General features: G+C 35.4%; 1 protein-coding gene and 1 non-coding gene across 2 annotated transcripts; both read left to right on the top strand.

The window, feature by feature from the left end:
* Nucleotides 1-3954: 3954 nt before the first annotated feature.
* TRNAL-CAG (transfer RNA leucine (anticodon CAG)) lies at nt 3955-4037 on the top strand. The gene has a single exon. It is a non-coding gene; the product is annotated as a tRNA-Leu (tRNA).
* Nucleotides 4038-7881: 3844 nt separating this feature from the next.
* LOC141448382 (fatty-acid amide hydrolase 2-A-like) lies at nt 7882-21234 on the top strand. Its single transcript, XM_074116717.1, has 12 exons — nt 7882-8133; nt 9475-9666; nt 10456-10523; nt 10950-11098; nt 11517-11734; nt 12129-12240; nt 12337-12500; nt 13818-13964; nt 15346-15447; nt 16049-16222; nt 16535-16717; nt 20777-21234. Exons 2-12 carry the CDS (start codon nt 9475-9477, stop codon nt 20885-20887), a joined length of 1620 nt encoding a protein of 539 aa, XP_073972818.1. The 5' UTR covers nt 7882-8133; the 3' UTR covers nt 20888-21234.
* The last annotated feature ends 276 nt before the right edge of the window (nt 21235-21510 follow it).

The following is a 21510-nucleotide window of genomic DNA, read 5'->3' as shown; positions in this document are numbered from 1 at the left end:
TGTCTGTTGTTTACTAGATAATCTAGTATCGTTAGCTGCCCACTTCTCTTGGTGTCGTTATTAAAATTAAATGAGGAAATATCCCGGCTAAAGTAAAACTTCCTTCAACGAATTTAATGGTGCATCTCAATATTTAGGACCAGCAGATGCCTCAAACAAGAGAGTAGACACTGGTTGGAGTTTTCTTTGTCAGTGACGATCTGTGGCGAATCTGGTTTGCTGGATTATGACCCTTCATGCCAATGACCTCTGAAAATTTAAATCAGTTTTCAATTTTTTTTAAAGTTAATCACATGGTCGGAGTGGAATTCGCAATTACTTGAAGGCTTATCTATGAATGTAACTTAGGCTCTAAAATAAATAAAAACTGAAAGACGAGGAAGGCAGTGAATTGGCCAAAGGTGCAAGATTAGGTTCCAGACGGTTTATTAGCGACAAGGAGTGATATTGACCTCCCAGATAGACATGCGACCCTTTTTACGCCGGAAATGAACTACACTTGCAGGCCTGCAGCCTTAACAGCTAACTGTACATTTACATACCCTCTAGCTAGGCTTATCTAGCTCCAACTAATTTCACTTCACCCTGTTCTACATTAACCATTCCAGCTTCAGCTTTTTAAATCTTTACTCCTTTTTTTAGTTTATAGGTTAACATTCCGTTTCGCAAAACACCTTAACAGTGAAATCACCTACAATAGCACTTTGTGATTATAGTCTAATTCTCCATCCGTCGCAGCACATTCACCACATAGAATAAGTACATATAATAAGTGGAAGGGTGCAATCCGAGACTATACTTTATGCCGCTTGCAAATGCTAGGACAGCTAGAGTACAACATATCTAAAGTGAAGTAGGTTGTACTGTTAGGTCCCGTAGACGGCAGGGTGAACTGCAGAGGTTAGTTTGCCCGAGAACGGACAGTTCGCCCACACAACCTCTGGCAACCACCGCCGTGACAAGTTAGCTTCTTAACTTCCTTCTTTTCAAGGCACATGTTCTAAAATATTCAGACTATTCCATCTAAACTACGTCTATTAAAATCACTGCGTAAAAAATTAACGAATACTTTTTAATACTTTTAATACTTTAAATGTCAACATGTCGCACTAATAGAACTCAATTTAGTGACCTTGGCACTTCCTTTCACAGCTCGTGTCCAAATTATTAGCGTAAAACATCGACGTCTCCTGAATAGGAACAAATATTTTTGCAATGCATGTTATGTGCTAGTATGTTTTACTTCACAAAATCTCAATGATCAAGGAACCAATAAAATTTAAATACCTTTTTTTGGAAGCTATAATTTTACATTTTGGACTCCAAAATCTATAAGTGGAAAATTTAGCTCACAAAACCTCGCTGTTCTAGAGTATATCAATCTCTATTTGTGAGAGTAAAACACAAATCTAAAGATATATTAGTTTAGGAGATCATGGCAGCTAATCTTTTCATAGTTCAAAACTCGCCCTAAATATAGCTCTCAATATCTCATTCCTTAACAGCCAGACTAATAGAAACACAGCGGCTACGAGCGCTGCTATGACAAGAATTAAACTTGTGAGTACATTACTTTCTCTTATGGAGGGTGAAAGAAATTACCCTGTCATTACAATACTTCTTACTAAAAGAAGTAAAATAACAGAAACTGCGCTTATATGTTATTACTTTTCATTAAGAGGGTTAAGAAGGTAAATTGCTGTACTTACTGATGAGGTGTACGTAAAAGAGAAATTAAGCTTACAATAACTTCTTTCAAAAAGAGAAAGAAGAATCAAACTTCGATTACAGTATTTCTCTTGAGGAGGAGAGAGAGCAGAGGGTATTCATGTGAAGGTGCGCACCAATTTGTTTAAAATTTCATTTCGATTTCACAAACGGATTGAATAATAACGGAGGTGTAAAATTACTTAACAACGCACTAAAATAGCAGTGACTTATGCACTGCATTAGTCAATCTGAGAGAGCGGTCTGGCACTGAGGTTCAGCCATGTCGAGGAGGAGCTCTCAAGACGAGTCTCGCCCTTAGAACATCCCCAAAATGATTTCTAATTTTACATAAATATTATGCATCCAAAAGTAAGAAATATATATGAACGAATATATTTCGATGAAATCTAAAGTGGCACTTAGTAAAGTAGTACTTCCGCTCGAAGGACATTTCCTCAAATTGGCTGGCAGGCACCGGAAGGATCCAATCATTTACCAAATTATAGCTTCCAGCAACATTATATTGTTCAATCAAGCAAAATTCACACAAACGGACCATTTTCTAACGCAACAAGTTTCTTTTGGTTTCAAGAGACCTCTTAATGAATACCTGAGGCGAAAAATTGATACAGAAAGTTGATCGAAACACTATCTTTGCCAAGATGAAAGGCAGAGTTCTGCTGCAGTTTGTTCCCTCCCGCCTATTGCTACAATTCACCCCTACTCACCACTGATCCTTTATGCATTCTAACTCATCACAGGGTTTATTTACAACCAACACACATTGTTCTGCTCCCTTGGGAAGGATCTTTCTCAATTTGTTTGTTGTAGTGTGAAAATAAATATAGTTTTCTCAATTTTCCTTCCACAATTAATTCTAAATTAATCTATTCTCAGTTTAGCCTTTGTTTATTTTCATACCTAGTTTTTAGTTTATCCCTTTTTGTTTATCAAACATCGCTTAATGTATTAAATACAGTAAATTCCTTCCCAATGCCTTCTTAAGTATCCTACAGCCTAGAGCATCAATAAGCGCTTGCGAAGACAGAGTGACCAATGCCCTACTTCCTTCTCGCTTAAAATTTACGTTTAATCAAAGTTGTGAATGTTTGTCTCGTACATAAGTAAATATATATACATGTAACTCCTAAGTGTCTGCATGACTTTATTGTAACTATTAGCTGATCAAAACGTTTTTACTGCAGAAACTAACAAGGCACCGTGCGAGCTAGACGACGGGGTTGGAGATAACCAAGCCAACAGGCCAGACTACAGGAATGAAGTTGTAGTTGGATTTAAAACCGTCAGGAGACGCTGCTCGCCCTGGTTTACAGCGCGCATATAGTTACTCTCTTGCCATCTAGCGGGTTCATTTACAATTATACTCATAGATTATTCAGCGTTCTGCTTCTGTAAGTGAATCGGTTGAACTTTTGAAAGTTTTTCAACATTCTAGCTTAAGTTAAGCAATAATCAAGAAGTATATTTAAATGCAATCAAGTGATATCACCTACATAACTGAAACAAAAATTATTAATGTAAGTAATTTAGGATTGGTCAATTATTTCCTTGATTCAAAACCATAGTTATTCTGAATTTTATGAAATTTGTTCGTGGATCAAGTGAAAGAGTCCAGATAAAGTGTGGAAAGAATGAAGTGGGCTCTAAAGCCAAACTGCACTCTTCACTAAACATTGCTACCATAAAATAATGTAGATGAGTACTCTGTTCTAATGTATTTTGCTTTTGATTTTAAAATGTTTTGACGATAATTAAAACAAAGTTAATTTTGGTGCTGATTTGATGATTTTTCTACCTACTTTCTCATGTTTCTCGATAGTTTCTTTTCCGTTTAGAACTTACAAAATGTACAGTTCGCAACTATTACAGTGATACAATTTCGTCAGATTTTGGCCAGCTAACAAGTTTTATTGATGGAAGGCTCCCAACTTGTTCACCCGATTTGTTTTTATCTCCTTAATTTTTTCTTTTGTTGTTTTTTTCTTTTGCAAATAAAGAATTTATGGGTCATTCCGTGCAAACATGTAACTGTTGTTTGAGACTGCAGATCGCAGCACGCCCTTAACTGACTCCTAGTTTTTTAGTCCTCTACCAAATTGCCACTATTATTTAAAATAAATACAACTATTAAGTTCTTGACTAGCAATTGTTAATTATATTATCAAATAAATAGCAGTAAATATACTATTGATGTAGAAAGTAACGTACCGTAGTATCAAGTAAGTCAGGATGGCCGAGTGGTCTAAGGCGCTGCGTTCAGGTCGCAGTCCACTCTGTGGGCGTGGGTTCGAATCCCACTTCTGACACATTTTTTTTTCTTACCTAATCTTTAATTTATAATATACTTAATCTATATCGATAATTATAAATTTACATGTTTTTCATTCAGTTTACATAGACGCCAAAATAGCCTAGTGTTTATGTTTAGATGCGCGGCCCGCGAAGCTAAGATGTATTGTGGTTCTGGAGTTATTTCCGGTCACGGCTTTGACTTTATTTTTGAGATAAATTTAAGTGAAGCATGTTAGCTATCCCCTTCTTCCGGGAAACCTGGTCGACAGTGTGACTTAAAACTCACCTGAAATATTAGGCTATTCTTTATATTTACATATAAATGTTATGGTGGGTGCCCTTTTGAGGTTATACTACTGTTCATTTAATGCAATAAACTAGCAGTTTAAAGAGAATCGTGGCTCTTTCGGCCAACGTACTTCCTTAAAATTTCGAATTTTGATATAATACTTGCTTAGTAATTGGCCGTAGAATAGAAATTGCTCTGCAGTGGAAAGCCCAATTCCCTTCCAGTTCCACGAGTATCCTTAATCGCATTTTTGTGGAAAAATGTTTCAGATATACAACAGTTGGCGCTGCAAAGGATGGGCACACAGTTTGAAGAATTTGCCCGTTTTTAAACTAAATCTCTAAACAATTAGAAGTTTTTTTATACTGTGGTACTTCCGTTGCCTAAAACCTAATGTCGAGTTTTCCGATGACACCCCCGCGAAATGTGAAATTCAAATTTTCAGTATTTTTTATTAAGTCGAACCCAGCACTCACATAATGATGTGTAAAAACAGTTTTTGGCCCTTAAGGAACCACAAATAAAAGAAGTACTCCCAGCGCAAACTTAAAGTAGAAAATCAGCCTGATTTTAATACTTTCTTAACATTGAAATAAAGAAAAAGTAAATTTAAAGAAAAATACAATTTTTTTCAGGTGTTTCTTGACAAACAACTATTAAATTAGATTATGAGGAAAGGAGTGGAAGTTCAGACTTGTGGATATTTGTCCACAATAAGTAGCCAGGGGTTCGAATGAGGATCCTCCACTTACCAAACCAAACTAATGGCCTGTACACTAAACTAGCCTTTAAGAGTAAAATAACGTATTAATAAATTAAGTAAAAACAAAGATAATGTCGTGAGAGGTGGTTCTTCCAATTTAGAGTTACTTTCTCTTGTTTGACGAAGTTCTCGATGGTTCTACATAAGCTGGGGCTCATGTCCACGGCTAGTGGTGTGCGTTTATAACAATCTCATCAGACTGAGGTTGGCAGACAAATACAGTTCGCCTACAGTTTTATATGTGGAAGAACAGTAATCTTGGGAAATGTGTTTGTGAGGAAGTAGTAGGATTTGTGGTCAGAGATGAGGAAGTTCATGAGTAGTAACCTCTCTCACACACAGAGAGGTGGAGGATGAAGGGACTTTGAAGAGGCTGGCGGCAGAGATAGTAGAAATTAGTAGGTAGCTGGCATCTGCGAGGAGCTCAGTGTGCGTAACGGGGGCGGCCCCACAGAAGTGCGCCGCCTATCGACCGCTGCCCGTATTGGCCATACCGGTGATCATGTGACTCCGCCTTCATACTCCGCCGTGGCAGACGACCCCTGTGGGTACTGTTTGGAGGTGGTAGCCACCAAGAACTGGGGTTTGGGACTGGGCTGGTAGTTGCAGCGCTCACTCTGTGGTGGTACCACGTCACTAACTGACTGCAATCAGCTCCAGACTTCAAAAAGAGGCCGGGGTTATTTCTCTTGGGAGAAGATATTTCTCGCCCCACTATCTTTATCTGCGCTTTAGTTACCTACTTCTTCTCTGTAGAAAATCCTACCAGAGCGACCCAGGATTGACGGACGAAGGCCTCTGCAAGTGGAGAGTATCAAGACGAGGTAGGGTACAAGAAACACGACGTACATTAATATCCCGCGGGTCTGTATGGGCGGAGAGTCCCTCGTGATAAAGAAGCACATATAAAAACATCGCTGGGGTGAAGACCGCCTGCAGCATCACTGTCTCCTTCTATCAGCCTTCTTGGCCTACATCAGCCCTCGAATCCTCGGTTACCCAATATAAAATTGTTCTTTTACTGGGAAGTCTCAAAACTTGACTACTTAAACCCAAAAACCTCCGCTGAAAACAAATCGCGCTGCTCTTGTCTAGCATACTGGTTACTCAAGGCCCCTCTTAACTTAATCACACTGTCAATATTATTTAAATAAAACTAGTGTGACCATTTACTCGACATTCTCTTATTCCAACGCGAACTTTGAAATTGCTGTAAATACTCTGATTGCGTAAAGGTTAGATGAGAGTGGTGCAAGCACCTGCCTTGGCTTGCATCTTGTGAATACGTTAAGTATAAATAGAATGGCAATCAATGGATTTTTTTTTTCCAGACCTGTTATTATGTGGGTGTGAAAATTTTTTACTCTGAAGACTCAAAATGGATTGGAAACTCGATTTCAAAATGATCGAAACAGATCTTAGGTAGTAACCAAGCGGAAACATCCCCCACCACTTTCTCGAAGCGCGCGTTACGTAATTTAATTTTCTTGAAACTTAATGTTTTTAGATGCAGTAAAAAAGAAATAGACTTTAATATTTTATATGTTCAATATTATGGAAAAATGTACGAAAAAATCGGTAAATAACAAAAAATTCAGGGAGAGAATTGCAGTTAGCCTAAAAGTCCTTATTTTGGAATTCGGTTACAAGTTTAATCCTAATGAATTCTCAGGTAATCAGTCCTTAGTTTACCCAAAATGGCACTCCCTCTTCTTCAAGTGCCGCTTGAATTTTCTTGATGGTGGAAATAAGAGTAATAGAATTACATGTGAGCAACTACATGAGTTCAAAGATCACTGGGGCACCCATCCAAAAATTCGAAAAACGCTGAACGTTCGTTCTTGCGGCCCAATGTAACATCAAACTTGTTCTTTATATACTTCACCAAATTTCAAACACTCGACGATTATTACGTATTTGAGTTATGTTGCTAGATACAAGCCAGACATACAGATATATACTGATAAACAAATAAAAATAAATGAATAAAAACATTCTTTAGTGCTCATCAAAACAGTGCACATCTAAACGGATGTTTTCTATAAATAGAAATCTGCAAGATTACAATACTTCCTTTTTGTGTGGTGCAAGATAGAGTAAAATTCTGCGATCTATACTTAATTCGAAAAAAGAGACTGGAGCGGAATACTTCCAGTCAATTAAAATGCTGAAATGCATCCGCCGGAAGCAAATTTTATGTCCATGGAGTGCGTTGCGAAAACATGGCAGAGAATTGCATTTAAATGAGTTACTCTTAAACGTCGCCTACACACACTCATATGTATATAAAAACATTTTATTGGTATAATTTAGTTTTTACACACACAAATTGTATAAATGTAGTGAGAATTAAATAAGTTTAGCAATTTTAGGAATTACAAGAATTAAGAACAATTTGTAAATTAGAACATAATTTACCAAAAGTGTTCGCCCCAAATTTGTTCGTATCTAGGAAAACTCGAAAGATGTATTGTCAGCGATATCTACATTTAAAACACCTATTTAGTCGCCAAAGTTCCTCTTACGAAATTAGGAGACTGAAAAATTCACAATTTGCAACAAGTTTGATAATTAATTATTGCGACGAGAGAAGGTTTAATATTTACAAGACACAGATTTAGAGTATTTAGTGATGTTTAGTGGTTGTGAATAATATATTTCTTCACAACAATCCAGCTCCAACCAACTGAATAACGCTGACATAGAGGTGTTCACAGTCCAAAATAATATGTCTGTATTGGGGACAATAGTGGCCAGTGAACAAAATATAACCTTCACTGCAGCCGACCACTTGGTGAGTAATAGTGTTCCGAATTCACATGTTTTGTGATAAACAAACAATTTTTGGATGAATCTTATCTTTACACAGACAGTACAAATCCCCACTTTTTGCCGTTTGTATTCTTGGAGTCTCATTTCTTTCTATTATTGCAGCTATCCGTTCTGAACATGCTCTGTTTCTTTTTGACCAATTGTGCATTTGGCTCGCTCAACACAGTTTTTGTTTCATGCGTCTATTAAAATTATAAATTCTGTTCAAGGGGAAATTAAATTCAAGGTGAGTTATATTAATTTGAATATTACTATATTTACTATTTTTTCAGTAAATTTCTTCCATTTCTTCACGGCACGCGCTAGATCTTCGTTTTCTATTTGCTTTTTACATTCTAAAAGGATATAACGTGATTTGGCTTGGTCCCATGAGTTCGATCAAATGTTTTTAGCGAACTTATAATCTCATCTATTATTCTTATATTTCCTATATTGGTAGATTTTTCGATTTTTTACTATTTTGAAGTACGAATTTGAAAAATTCGAAGATGTAATTTTTCTGTTTATGCATGTGACTACTCAAAAAAAAAAAAAAATCGCAGTACATTCCTCTTTGATTTTTTGCAAAGATTTCAGCGTGGGCGCTAAAAGGTTTTTGCAAATCGACTGAGTGGAAGTACCATTCTGCTGAATCGATTTGTCAAAATGCTGAGATGTTCTCAAAATAGGTTCCTTCATTTTCTCTAAACATTATTGCAGGCCATCTACTACATTATTTCAAACATTTTTCTAGAATAATCGATACGGGTACTTGATCTGAAGTCTAATTTCAGTTTAATTTTTGGTTCTGATAGTAAATTACTATTGTTAAAAATGTATAGTTCACATTTTGAGGAGAATCACTCGGAAGTTCCCCTTTAACCACTGGATAAACCCCTGTGATATTTTCTCTAAAACCTCATCTACTATTTTCTATTAATTTTACTTATTTAACAATTAAACTTATTATTTAAACTAATTTACTTATTTAATAGCACTTTTGGTAATCTTTGATCCATAACTTTCTTTGTAACATTTCCCAGGGAAAATTCTCTCATACGACTCTCTGAGTCAGGGATCATATTAAGCTCTCCTCTAAAAGGTTTACTGTTCTAACAATGTATTATAATTACTCGTAATTTATATCAAATGTGGAGCGATAATTCAGCTAAAATTGAAACTGTAGAATATATGGACATTATTTGCCATAAATGAGTATACTACTATCTCCTATCTTGTGCGACTAGTTGAACCTGGTACATCCTGTATTATTCATATATCAATAACTATGTAAATAGCACTTTGGAAAACAGTTATTTTTAAAGAGAAAACTAGTTGACTAGTGAAACTGTGTTTAACTATCCTCTCTCTGGGCAAAAACCCGCGAAAAACTACATGGGAAATATTAAATGTGTAACAGACTTCTGAGTTATGATTGTGAGTCATAATGAGGCTTCAAACGCTGGAATTTCCATGAGATCGGCAACCTAACAATCTTACTTCCTCTAGCGTGCAGTTCGAGCTACTAAGAAAGAGGTTACCTTCAGCTGGGTCAATTGCATTCAAAGAAAGAGGAATTCTGTTACAGATGTCGCCCTATAAACTGCTTTCAAGGATAATCAACCAGATTGCCAGAATAATTTTTAAATTCCTTGGCTACTTCGCTGCAGTGACCACCATATTCGCACCGCTCGCAGAGAGAAAGTTCACCCCTACACCCTCCAATGAATTACTGAAGATCAGCGCCAAACAACTATCCGAGAAAATCCGGAGAAGAGAAGTAAGTACATCCGGAGAGCTTCCTTGGCCTGCCAGGTTTCTCTTTCTTTTACGATTATTTGTTTTGTGGTCAAAGTTTTCATATTGGGCAGCTCAAAATTTTCCCATCAAATATTTATTTATTTATTGAGTTTGTGGTCTTGTTTGCATGTTCACCATTATTTTTGAAAACAGGAAAAAACCAACATATTGGTATTCACAGCTACTATTGGCTTCTAATGCCTCAAATTACCATTTTATTAGTGGAAAAACCAGCCGTATCTTTATGAATATTCAGTTAGTTTAACGAATAGTTGCTCTGCCGTCTCTTTCATTTCTCTCTTCTCCAAGACTGCCACGAGGTAACAGTGACTCTCTTCCAATACTTTCTTCTTCGTGGCTTCCACGAGATAAGATTAACTTAAGCACAGCATTCAGGCTTATTCCTTCCTGGAACAACACAACCCATCAAATATTTTACAAGCTTTAAAAACACTTTAAAAACGGTTTCGCGACAGCCAAATAACTATACTGAGTTCTAAATCACTGCAAATACGAAAGGGAGACGCAGAACGGTTTGTACAATGTGCTTATCCGCAGTTTCCTTTGTCCCTCGCAAAAATGTTTACTAATTTCCAATTCGGGAAGTCGGAAAAAAACGTCCATTTCTTATATAATATATCAAATTTTTCTTTCAAGATATGAATGCAAGAAGGTAGCTTATTCCTGTTTTTTATATTTTGTTATTAATTTTTTTTTTTTTTATACTGAGTGTCTGGTAACTAACTGACGAGATTCACTGCTGTTTTAGGTGCGATGTGTGGACGTGGTGGGTGCGTACATAGACTGCATTAAGGAGCTCAACCCACTGATCAACAGGTAATGCATTCTGCCCATGCACTTAGCGAACAACTTGGTTATTTACAATGTTGATCAGCTTTACTTTGGCATCACTTTGTTCAACTTGGCTGAAATTTTACTGCGATGAAAATCGGTCCTTAGAACTGAGAAGGAAGTTTTCATATGTAACCTTGCCGTTCAATTAGTACTAATACGGGTACTAGTACAAAAATATTATTGATTTTGGTATTTCTTCTAACTCAATAACCTGTTTCAATAATTTCTAATAAGGCTTGCCTTCTGCTTTTTGAATATGTTCAGCGAAGGTTGTTTGTGATTTGAATTTCTCCTTGGACATTGAAGATTATTAGTAATTTTATTGTTAGATAATACATTACCAACAGTAAGAAAAACTTTTCAAATAGGAGGGCTATTCTAATTATACAATCAATCTTGATGTTGTAGCGTGGTGCAGGATAGATTTGAAGACGCTGTGAAGGAAGCTGAACTGGTAGACAGGCTGGTCCAAGATTACGAAGATTTAGACAGACTTGCCTGGGAGAAGCCATTACTCGGAGTGCCGCTCACCGTCAAGGAAACTGTGGCCGTTAAGGGTCAGTGCTCCTTCTTACAGATTTCAATGAGTTTATTGATGGGTGTCAATGCATTCGAGTAGCTCTATCAATTCAAGCATTCCACTTTGTGAGAACCACTTCTTTGAAATCAAAACTTCTAATGAAACCTAAAGTCTAAATCTGCCCAATCGCAACGCTAGGGCTTGAAATAAGAAATCGCATTTCCACTTTATTGCGGACACAAACAGTAAATTTCAAAAAGTAAAAATAATATACTTGGTTTCACCTGCAAGATTATTACCTAAGATTTATTTTTCGATAAAATTGAGATGATGACAATCAGAAATAATATACTACCATTTATATCATGATGTTGCGAACACGGAGAATACATTACAAATATATTCACAATAACAATTTACAATAAGTGTATTTACAATTCATCTTAATGTTACAGATATGAGTAATAACAGCGCCCGAAGTAGGGTTTCTTCGCACGTTGCCGACCAGGATGCAGAGTGTGTAGCACTGTTGAGAGAAGCAGGAGCGATTCCTCTGGCGGTGACCAACACTCCCGAACTGTGTCTCTACCTGGAAACCTACAATCCTGTCCACGGCAGGACAAACAATCCCTACGACACTCGCCGAACCCCAGCCGGCTCTTCTGGAGGAGAGGTCATATTACTAAAAAAGCAAATACTGCACTCTAATTGCTGTAAAATAATTTTAATACTTAAATCTATTTATAGAAACCGGTGGAAATTTAAGTAGAAAACAATGAATTTCATGCTGCATGCTTAACTCGCAATTAAGGATAGATAATTCCCCATATGCAGAAATATCTTCACTTACGCAATAAATTCTGCTGCTACGTATATTTTATTTACCGTAATCAGGGAATAGTAATTTCTCGGTCAATCTAAAATAATTACTCGTATATCTAAAGCAAAATTGTAATTGGCTATCCTATTGGCACAATTGAATTACTACTATTCTCTAAAGAATTATTTGGTTCTTAAGCGCACGGAGATGAAGGTTCAAGACTTTTGGTTAATATTACTGTTCAAAGGCGGCACTCCTGGGCGCTGGAGCCTCATTAACCAGCGTGGGCTCTGATATCGCAGGGTCGTTACGTTTGCCAGCCATGTTCTGCGGTGTCTTCAGTCACAAACCTACTCCAGGTAATCTTACTTAGTCTGTAGATTTGGTTTAACCGCAATAATGCTTCCTTAATTAGTATTTGGTATGCTATTTAAATTGCTTCTTGACTATGTCAGGGTTCATATCTAACCAAGGTCACATCCCGACCAGTAAAGACCCTCTGTGGGACTACTACTTCACTATCGGACCGCTTGCGAGATATGCCGAAGATCTGCCACTGATGCTGCGCACTATGATACCATCGAGAAACCACCCAGAGACACTCCGTCTCGACGAACAAGTATGATTTTCAGTCTTAGCAGCTATTCATTTCATCAACTGTGTATTTACTAATTTGAAAGACCTGAGACTAAGCGCCACGTTGAAGGCTTTTCTAGCTTCTTCCATATAGAAATTCTCGAATTAGCGACTGTAATTGTCGTTCTCCTTGAAAGAAAATTATGAATAAAAAGACTGTTCATTCTGACGATTTTCCTACTACTAGAACACAAACCTCTAATGTCATCAGCTTGAAAGTATTACTGGAAACTCTCGGTGAACTCAATAACTAAATGATTTGGCCAAGGCTCGCTTCAGATTCTTACCGCTACAGTTATAAGAATCTTTACCATCCTGAGTTCTGGTTGTTTACTCCAGCTCTGTAGCTCTAGGTTAACTCTGTAAATCTCCTCCATCTCCTTAAGCCCCTCCTGGAGAGAACTGTCACCTGCCATACAACTTGAAAAAATTTCAATCCTAGTCTGGCAGGTGAGTCGGCCATCTCTCTTAATTCTGAGCCAACCCCACGAAACCCAAAATCAGGAGACTTTATTTTCTTATCCCTGGACATTCAGTTGGACGAAGCATTCCCTAACCATAAAAAGAGAATTATTAAATACGGTAAACTTGCTTTAATCAAAACAATTACACAGTTTTAACTTGATCTGAACCTAAGGTCTATCGAAGTACGTGCTTGCCTCTAATGGAGGCAACTTGGCTCTAATGGAAGTAAATGTTATGCTAGTTTGGTATCATTTCTGTTCACGAATATGATTATGTAAGAAGATTAAGTCGTTAAAAGAAAATGCAATATTTTTTGAGATCCTTGGGACGAAAAAGTTTTTCAGAAAGTGATCTCATTTCCTGAGAAAGTTCAATTTAAAGTGTACGAATATCCAGTGACGGTTCCATAGGTCAATTAATTCCTCTTCTAATATTAAAATAGGTGTCTTGTTAGATCTTGGTGGTCTGCGAGATATTAAAGTAGGAGTGATAATCTCCCTGGGTATCTTCAGGTCACTAGAAGACAGGAGTATATCTAAACAATCCGCCCCCCATTTTTGCATACAGAGTTTCACAAAATTAGCATCCCTCTCTAAATTTAAACTGATTTATTTGAGGTTTACAACTATTGCTAGTAATGAGATTCGGACTCTAATAGACTCAGATACCGAAGAAGATGTAGAAACAAATTTTTTGTTTGGGCTCTTTATTTTTTGAGGATTCTGTCAGACAGATAATATTCTTCTATTAAGGGTTTAATAAAAAATAGAATTGGAACGGGGGCGAAATTGAATGTTTAACAAGAATTTTCTATTTAGTATGTACACGGTTACAGGTAAACTTGAAGAATGTAAAGGTGTTCTATATGTACGGAGAAGGCAAGGAATCGGTCTTACAGGATGAACCAAATTTTCAATTGAAGAAAGCTTTAAAAACGGCCGTGGATATTCTGAATAACAAATATGGTTGCTTTACCAGCAAAGTGAGTAAATTAAACATAGAACAATCAAATATATAAGTGTTTGTTCTGGAAAAAGTAAATAATTAGACTGAATTATGGGAAGGGATTAGCTATGAGGTTAGCATACTGGACTCCCACGCGGAGGTCCCGGGTTCGAATCCAGCAGCTGACCCTTAGATTTTCTCTTCCTAGGAGCTTCTTACAGCTCACTGTCCGGTGATGGACAGTGTTGTCTGTAACGAGAGAACACTGTCCGGAGGCCGGCAGTGCACTGGAAAAAGCTCCGGGCGCTAATAACCTCAGATGTTGATGCGCAAAAAAAAAACAAAAAAAAAAAAAAAAAAACTGAATTTGAAGGGATCTGTGACTGGTGACTGGACACGAACGGAGTAGAAATCTAGCGGTAAACTGCAAAACTACTAATAGGATCAATCACATATTGTATTTCTGGCTTCAGTTTTAAGTTCCTTTTTTCTTTATTAAAAATTATTATTAAAATTCAGATAAATTTTCTAAATACAAGATTTCAAAATTAAACAGTAAAAAGCAAATTATACCAGAAAAAAAGGGATTTATTTGCACTGTTCAGGTTAACGGTGCACTGTTAAAGTAAAAAAAAGTCACCCATATGAATTTAATAATAATTACTTAAGATTCAATAATGTAGAGTAATTATTCAATAAAATACCACCTAAAATGAAGTACAATAAACATGAATATAAAATAAAATAAAATATTTTAAAATCCTCTTACTATTTTCAAGTCAATAACACATTAATACAATACAATACAACACAATTATAATAATATTAAGAATAATTATTTTCTTAAGAAAATTGGAAACATTTATAATTCAAAACATCGAAAAATAAACATTATTGGCCAATAGTCTCGATTATTTAACATAGGTTATAATTGTTGAATTCATTAATTATCAAAGTGGCCATTTCAATTTAATGTGTGCTTTAGTTTTATTCTTTTAAGTTTTTATTGTTTTATGGCTGACATTATTGATGTTATTAAGGGAGCATTAATTGAGGTAATAAAGTATAATTAGATTTGTTGATTTTAGGTGAAATATAAAAGTTAACATTTGCTATTGATAATAATTATCAACTTTCTAGCCTAATTTAAAATTTTATGATAATTCTAATTTTTATTTTCTTATTTTCAATTTTCTGATTAAAATTTAATAAATTCTAGAGTGCAGTTTACTTTTTACTTATTTTTAAATTGTTGGAATATATAACAGTTATTCAGTATATGTTCATGTACAAGACTGTGTTGTTTGGTTGGCTGCCCTCACTGTATGGAGTATGAAGTCATAATTTTATTTACTTAATTTCTACAATTTAATGAAGACGAAATTCAGATTTCTAATACGAAATATTTTGAATTTCAGGTTGATCTTAAATGTTTCAGAAATTCTTTGGCTTTTGCAAGACTTATTTTACAAGTGAAAGGTGTAGAAAATGTATTTCAAAAAGATGATGAACACCCAGATGTAAGTGCTTGTGCTTTTGCTTCATTTTTTGTAATATTTGCATTAGTTGGGGATATAATCAGAGCTTGTACAGCTTTTTGAGTTTCCACAAGTAAATGGTCACAAAAGAACGTCTGCACCTTGTTAGTCTAAAAGATAGTTCAGAAAGAACAAGAATTCGCTTATGACGGCACAATTCTATGACGTAAAAGATAGGACAATTACTTCGCCATAGTTTCTTAGTGCTGTTGAGCGATTGAAATAAAAGAAAGCAAAGTGCAGAAATGTTCCTTACTTTAAATTACTTCAAAGAGTACAACTCCCTCTTTTGGAGGGTGGTTGCCAATAACAGTTAATCTGCATGCCACATACTTCAAATTGTTCATTTGTAGAGTTGGAGTGGTGGCCGCGGTTAGTGCTAGTAATTCTCGTAATGTGTTTCTGGGTGCAAAATTTACATATAACATACACACTTAAAATAATACTTTCTAGCAATAATCTTTCTAATAATTTATTGGATCTCCACAGGCTACAATAATAAGATGGATACAGTGATTAATGGTGTAGGCTTACTATTTTTTGTTTTTTAATTCAAACTTGATTTCTTCTTTTTTTTAACCAGGATTATGGCATTTTAAGAATGCTAGAAATATTTTTCAAAAAAATAACGTTCCAAACAAACGCTTCCATCTCCACACTATTGTACGGCCCCTTACAATGTCTAGTGCAGTTAGCGCCCAAAAAGATGAAGGAAAATTTGGAAAAACATGTGGAATACACTAAAAATAAAGTAGTGGTATGTATTAAAGTCTAATTTAAAGTTTAAACATTGGGTTTGCAATTAGGGACTTCTTCAAACATCTGTTTATGCTATCCTCCGTTACTTTCAATTTTATGGCCACTTCCTTTTTAAAAAGACATTGCGCATTCAGATTGATAAAATTTGTATTATCCGCTAAAATGGTCATTTAAAAAGTTGTTTGTTTTAATGTTTTCATCATAAGTCCACTGTCACTTCGAAAAAAAAATCATTGGGACTTTTTGAATTTACTGTGACGAGGAGATCACTGATCTGAACACTTAAAGAGAATATTCTCTCTGATTGCAGGAATTGTTGGGCGAGGATGGAGTTCTTATCTATCCCTCTTTCTCTTGTGAAGCTCAATATCACTACAAGATGTGCGGCCAAATGGCAAACATATCCTACTGCTTGATCTTCAATGCTTTGGGACTGCCAGTTACCCAGTGTCATATCGGCTACAACAGAGAGGGATTGCCTGTTGGAGTCCAGGTATGCACTATTCGGAATGTTAATACATACTTAGAAGGTATTGCAACGAAGTAAAACTTTGCAGAAAGTAACGAGCAAAGATGCAATTTATTGTTCACAATTCTTCAGATCCCATTCGTAGAATCTGTTCCAGTTCTTTCAACAAAGACATTCCAGCCATAGAAGGAACTTTAATATTTTGAAGATAGCGGACTGGACGCGAAAAGGGAGTTTAATTCCAGTGCCTTCGAGAATCAATTAGCCAGAACAACGTTCCTAATTCTAGAGAGAGGCCTTTGTACATTAATATCTTCTGTGTGTAAGATTTAAACCCGTTAGATCAATTACCTCAGAAATTGTTACTGTTTATGCATAATGTTTGCGAAACCAGCTTTCATCAAAAGGCAACCCGCCATATTAATATTTAATTTGGCAAACTTAGTTCTGACCCACTTCTAGGCATCTTTGATTTTTCCATCTTTTTCTTTAAAAATCATAAAAAATTTACCTAATTTTTTCTTTAAATATAAATGCAGTCTACTTACAATTAGTATTAAATGTGTATAGTTATCTCCACCTAATTTTTTATTGAATAAACTGGTAATTATTTTCTTTAAATCTTTCTTAAATATTGTATTCACTCTTTTAAATCTAGAGATTACACTCTAAATAATATTGAATACATTGAGCTTCAAACAAGCTAATAAAATGTTTTCTAACTGTATCACTGACGCGAATTCACACTTTTCTTTCCAATAATGTGAATGAATTCTTGCTAAAGAAATTACCCTCTTTACCTGTATTATTTTGATAATATAGGGAAAGTGATCTATGTTCAGTAGTATTAGTAGTTCAGTAGAATGTTCAGGGATTAGCTATGCGGAGATCCCAGGTTCGAATCCAGCAGCTGGTCTTTAGATTTTATTTTCCTAGGAGCTTCTTACAGCTCACCGTTCGGTGATAGATAGTGTTGTCTGTCACAAGAGAACATTGTCCGGAGGCCGGCAGTGCACTGAAAAAAAGCACTGGGTGCCAATAACCTCAGATGTTGACGCGCCTTTAATTTTTTTTTTTTTTTTTCCGGCGCATCGACATCTTGGTCATTAGCGCCAGACGCGCCTTTAATCATTTAATATATAGGAAAAGTTGCATTCAGGGCATCCTCTTATGATATGCCCCTTATATCACAGCACATCTTGATCAGTTACTTCTCTGTAATCTAAACATAATTTCTGCTTTCAATATTGCAGCACTTCCAAGATACCAACAGTACTTGGAGGATTTAGTGAAAAAAGTAAATAAATGAAATAAACGAAAGTTGGTCTACATGGTAAAATTCACGAGAAATGTGAGAATGCACCAAAAACAAACTAAATTGTGTCTCGCATTAATGAGTTAAGAAAACTTGCTAGATTTTTTAAAGTATAAGTCGTAATAAGTTAGTTTCTCTTATTAAAACTCAATGGTTATGAAGTTTATACTATTCTTACTTATTTCATAACAGAAACTAAATAAATCTAAGTAATTATAACAAAAAAATAATGAGAATATCTGAAATCAAAGGTCAACTTGGAATTTAGTGAGATGAAGGTTACATTGAGGTTTCCAGTTTGGTAGCACTTTCTAAAATTTACCAAAACTGACAAGAGTTCTCCAGTTACTGATTTCGATCAATGTCAACACCAGAAGCATTGTCAACATTGATTTTTTATTTGGTTTATAGAATTGCCGCTAGAAAGCGCGAGATCCTCGATTTTCATCCTCTCGTTGGTTAGAATTTTAGAGGTACTTAACTAACTTAGTTCGTTGCTCTACTTCGTTACTTGTGTGATGTAATCCCTTTTATTCGGAAGCTTGCCGCTAATAACGATCGTCAATTTATTGAATGTAATTAAATATACTATTTACTTGCATAATTAAATTGGAGAGTATATAAATAGCGAGTGTTTATTAATGAATACACTATTCCGAGCGGTCGAAAAGATATTGCTCCGGAATGCTAGTGTCTAGATTAGCGAGCGATCTACCCAGGGCCAGATTTTCCTATAGACTAACTAGGCTTCAGCCTAGGGCCTCAAGATTATGAGGGGCCTACATTCAAATTGTTAGCAAAATTAAAATTACACTATTCTAAAAACATAACATATTATATATTAACATTTACCATATTGATATATATCACAGTAGTGATGTATTTTATTATCTCTCATGTAATTTACAAACTTAAAAATGGGAGGTGAAAGGGCCTCATAAGTGGAATAGCCTAGGGCCTCTTTTCATCTAAATCCGGCCTTGGATGAATAAAGAAAAGAGTTGCTTTCAGTCAGAATCTCCGTTTTAGGTTTTCATCAAAAACTCTAATTCCAAATTACTTGAGTTCAAATTTTTTTTATTTAATTAATCAGCCAGTTCAGTATCTGTAAATATCGTATCATAAATATCTGTAGTACTCTCACCCCCCCCCCATCTGTGTGATAAAAGTCAATAAAAAAATTTCAAATTTGAGGTACATCAGTCGGCAGGATGTTCAATTTAAAATTTTTAACATTTTCCCCAATACTGTTCTATTGCTGATGAGTTCATAACTTTGTAACATTCTCTAAAACCTGATCTAATTTCTTCTATTCGAAACATTTTTCAAGGGGTCGTTTCTTTTCGGGGTTCTTAGAGAAGAGTGAAGATAAAAACTCCCCTCTAGAGTGTTGTTTGAAACAAGTAATTACTAATTAGATCCTGTAAATTTTCTAATCTGGACTAAAGCTATACTTCCACTGAGAACGGCTCTTAAGGATGCCACTTCGAAACTGGGGCTACCGTTGCCTCAATAAAATACCTTTCCTTTATAATTAAGGTAAATTTTAACTACTACTTTAACTATCTCTTTAGTAGACAGTAAATAATGCCCTACTTTAGTTTCATTAATTGTGTATAGTTCTTTATTACCATTATTTCTTAAATGTTTCCAAAATCTTAATTTAATATTTAAATATTTGTAATGTAGAATTAAAAGATTTCTGCATGACAGTCCCTGACCTCAAGATGCCTTCTAACGTGCTACTAAAAATTTTCCTTCGTTTAACCTTGTGCATGTTTTTCTACTAATATGTAATTTAATGGTTTTAAACACAGGAAACTTCTTTACTTAATTGCCAGACAGACAGTTATTAGTTTTGTTTTTAACCAGTGTTTTCTTAATACTTACTTCCGGTTATTAAGAGGTTTTTTATTTAAAATCGTGATTAGACGTTTAGTATCAAAAAATAGTTCACCAAGTAGTAAATTCTATAAATGAACACTACGCAAATTTGTTTTGTAAACCTTAAAGTGGAAATACTTTGTTCGATTTAGAAATTTCAATTTGAACAGGGAAAATTACTTTAGGCAAGTGTCTAGATATAATATATGGGCTTCTATGAACCAAAAGTACTGTTCAAATATGAAGAAATGTCACCTTTTATTATCATCCTTAAATGTTGGGTTGCTTGAATTTCAGCATTACCGCTATTTGTAGCAACTACTTAAGATGTACTGGCTAAGTGTGTATTATGAGACAATAATTACGCTCTCGAATCACATTTTCGAACTAAGCCATGTTAGACATTCTACTTTCAACTGATGCACTACCTGTTTCGCTTAAAATATTTATTTATTGTAGGGTTGTTGAAATAATTTCTCCGTACGTCTTTTAGTTATATTTTTCCAAACCATCTCAGTGGATCTACCTGTCGTATGCCTTATCTTATAATTACGATGATAATTAACCAGTTATTAGAATGTATATCTGCTAATCTGAAGAATCTTGTAGACAGTTATCTACAAGTTTACCTAGGAATGTAATACTGTTGTTAAAAATTTGTAGGTCCAACTGAAGTTGGTTGTTCCAGAAGCGCGAAAAAATAAAAGTCAATACGATAAGTTTTGTTTTATATGTTGATATAAAGTGGCAATACTTTTTATTGGACGAATTTACGTCTGCCAAGAACACACAGCGATTCTGTTGCCAGAATCTATACTCAGAGTTCGCAGTTGTTTACATTGTTCGTATTAGTCCTCTTATTGGCTCAAACTTTCTTGTTTCAGGTGGTCGCCGCGCCAAAAATGGATCGTATAAGTTTAGCCGTGGCTCAAGCTTTGTCTGCTGTTACTGGAGGATGGCATCCACCTGAGGTCGCCCAACAACTCGGCAAATAGCACTTGCGGCTCTGCACTGCTGTTATGTACATATTGATTGATTAAGGGCTATTTGATTTGTCAACAACTGTTAGTACAAAATATTTATGAATATATACTGTTTGGAATGAAGAAACTTATATTAATGAGAATTGTAAATTGGTTGCACAGTTTCGTGAATCTGTTTTCCATTTTTTGCTCGATTAGTTGTTATAGATAATTTATTATAAAGCAAGTTTCATGTTACTAAATATTTGATTTCTTCCGTTTTAATACGATTTATTTGTGAGAAAACCTAAATTTGTAAAAGTAATTGCGGTAAAAATTTGTTTGGCGTTCATGATGTTTCAAGAAAGTACACAATTCTATTTCTTGTGATTTTATAATGCACCCGAACTCAACAGTCTCGTTTACTCCCTTCACTTCTACGGGGAGCAAGTGTTGCATTCTGGAGTTTTGTGGATGTTTTTAAGGCCATTGCACTAAGGGTAAACTTAATTTGTTTCAGCAGCGATAAAACCAGACAAACAATATTTGCCCTTTCCGCAATTAGTGAAAGAGTAGTTCTTTTCAAAACTGAAATGTAACAGCAATGTGATTCAGTGATTGACAAAAGTTAGAAATAGATTTAATTAGCCGAGTTA

This window comes from Rhodnius prolixus, unplaced genomic scaffold, assembly GCF_049639745.1.
Source record: "Rhodnius prolixus isolate KJV_2025 unplaced genomic scaffold, Rpr scaffold_25, whole genome shotgun sequence".
Classification (NCBI taxonomy): Eukaryota; Metazoa; Arthropoda; class Insecta; order Hemiptera; family Reduviidae; genus Rhodnius; species Rhodnius prolixus.
Note: the sequence above shows the minus strand (reverse complement) of the source record. Positions and strands in the feature narration are given on the sequence as shown.

Bases quoted from the DNA above. Each gene is read 5' to 3' on its own strand.
- LOC141448382 (XM_074116717.1), top strand. From the start codon at position 9,475: ATGTCGCCCTATAAACTGCTTTCAAGGATAATCAACCAGATTGCCAGA. The intron at 13,965-15,345 runs GTGAGTAAATTA...TTTGAATTTCAG, and splicing joins ATGGTTGCTTTACCAGCAAA to GTTGATCTTAAATGTTTCAG. The intron at 16,718-20,776 runs GTATGCACTATT...TTCTTGTTTCAG, and splicing joins GATTGCCTGTTGGAGTCCAG to GTGGTCGCCGCGCCAAAAAT.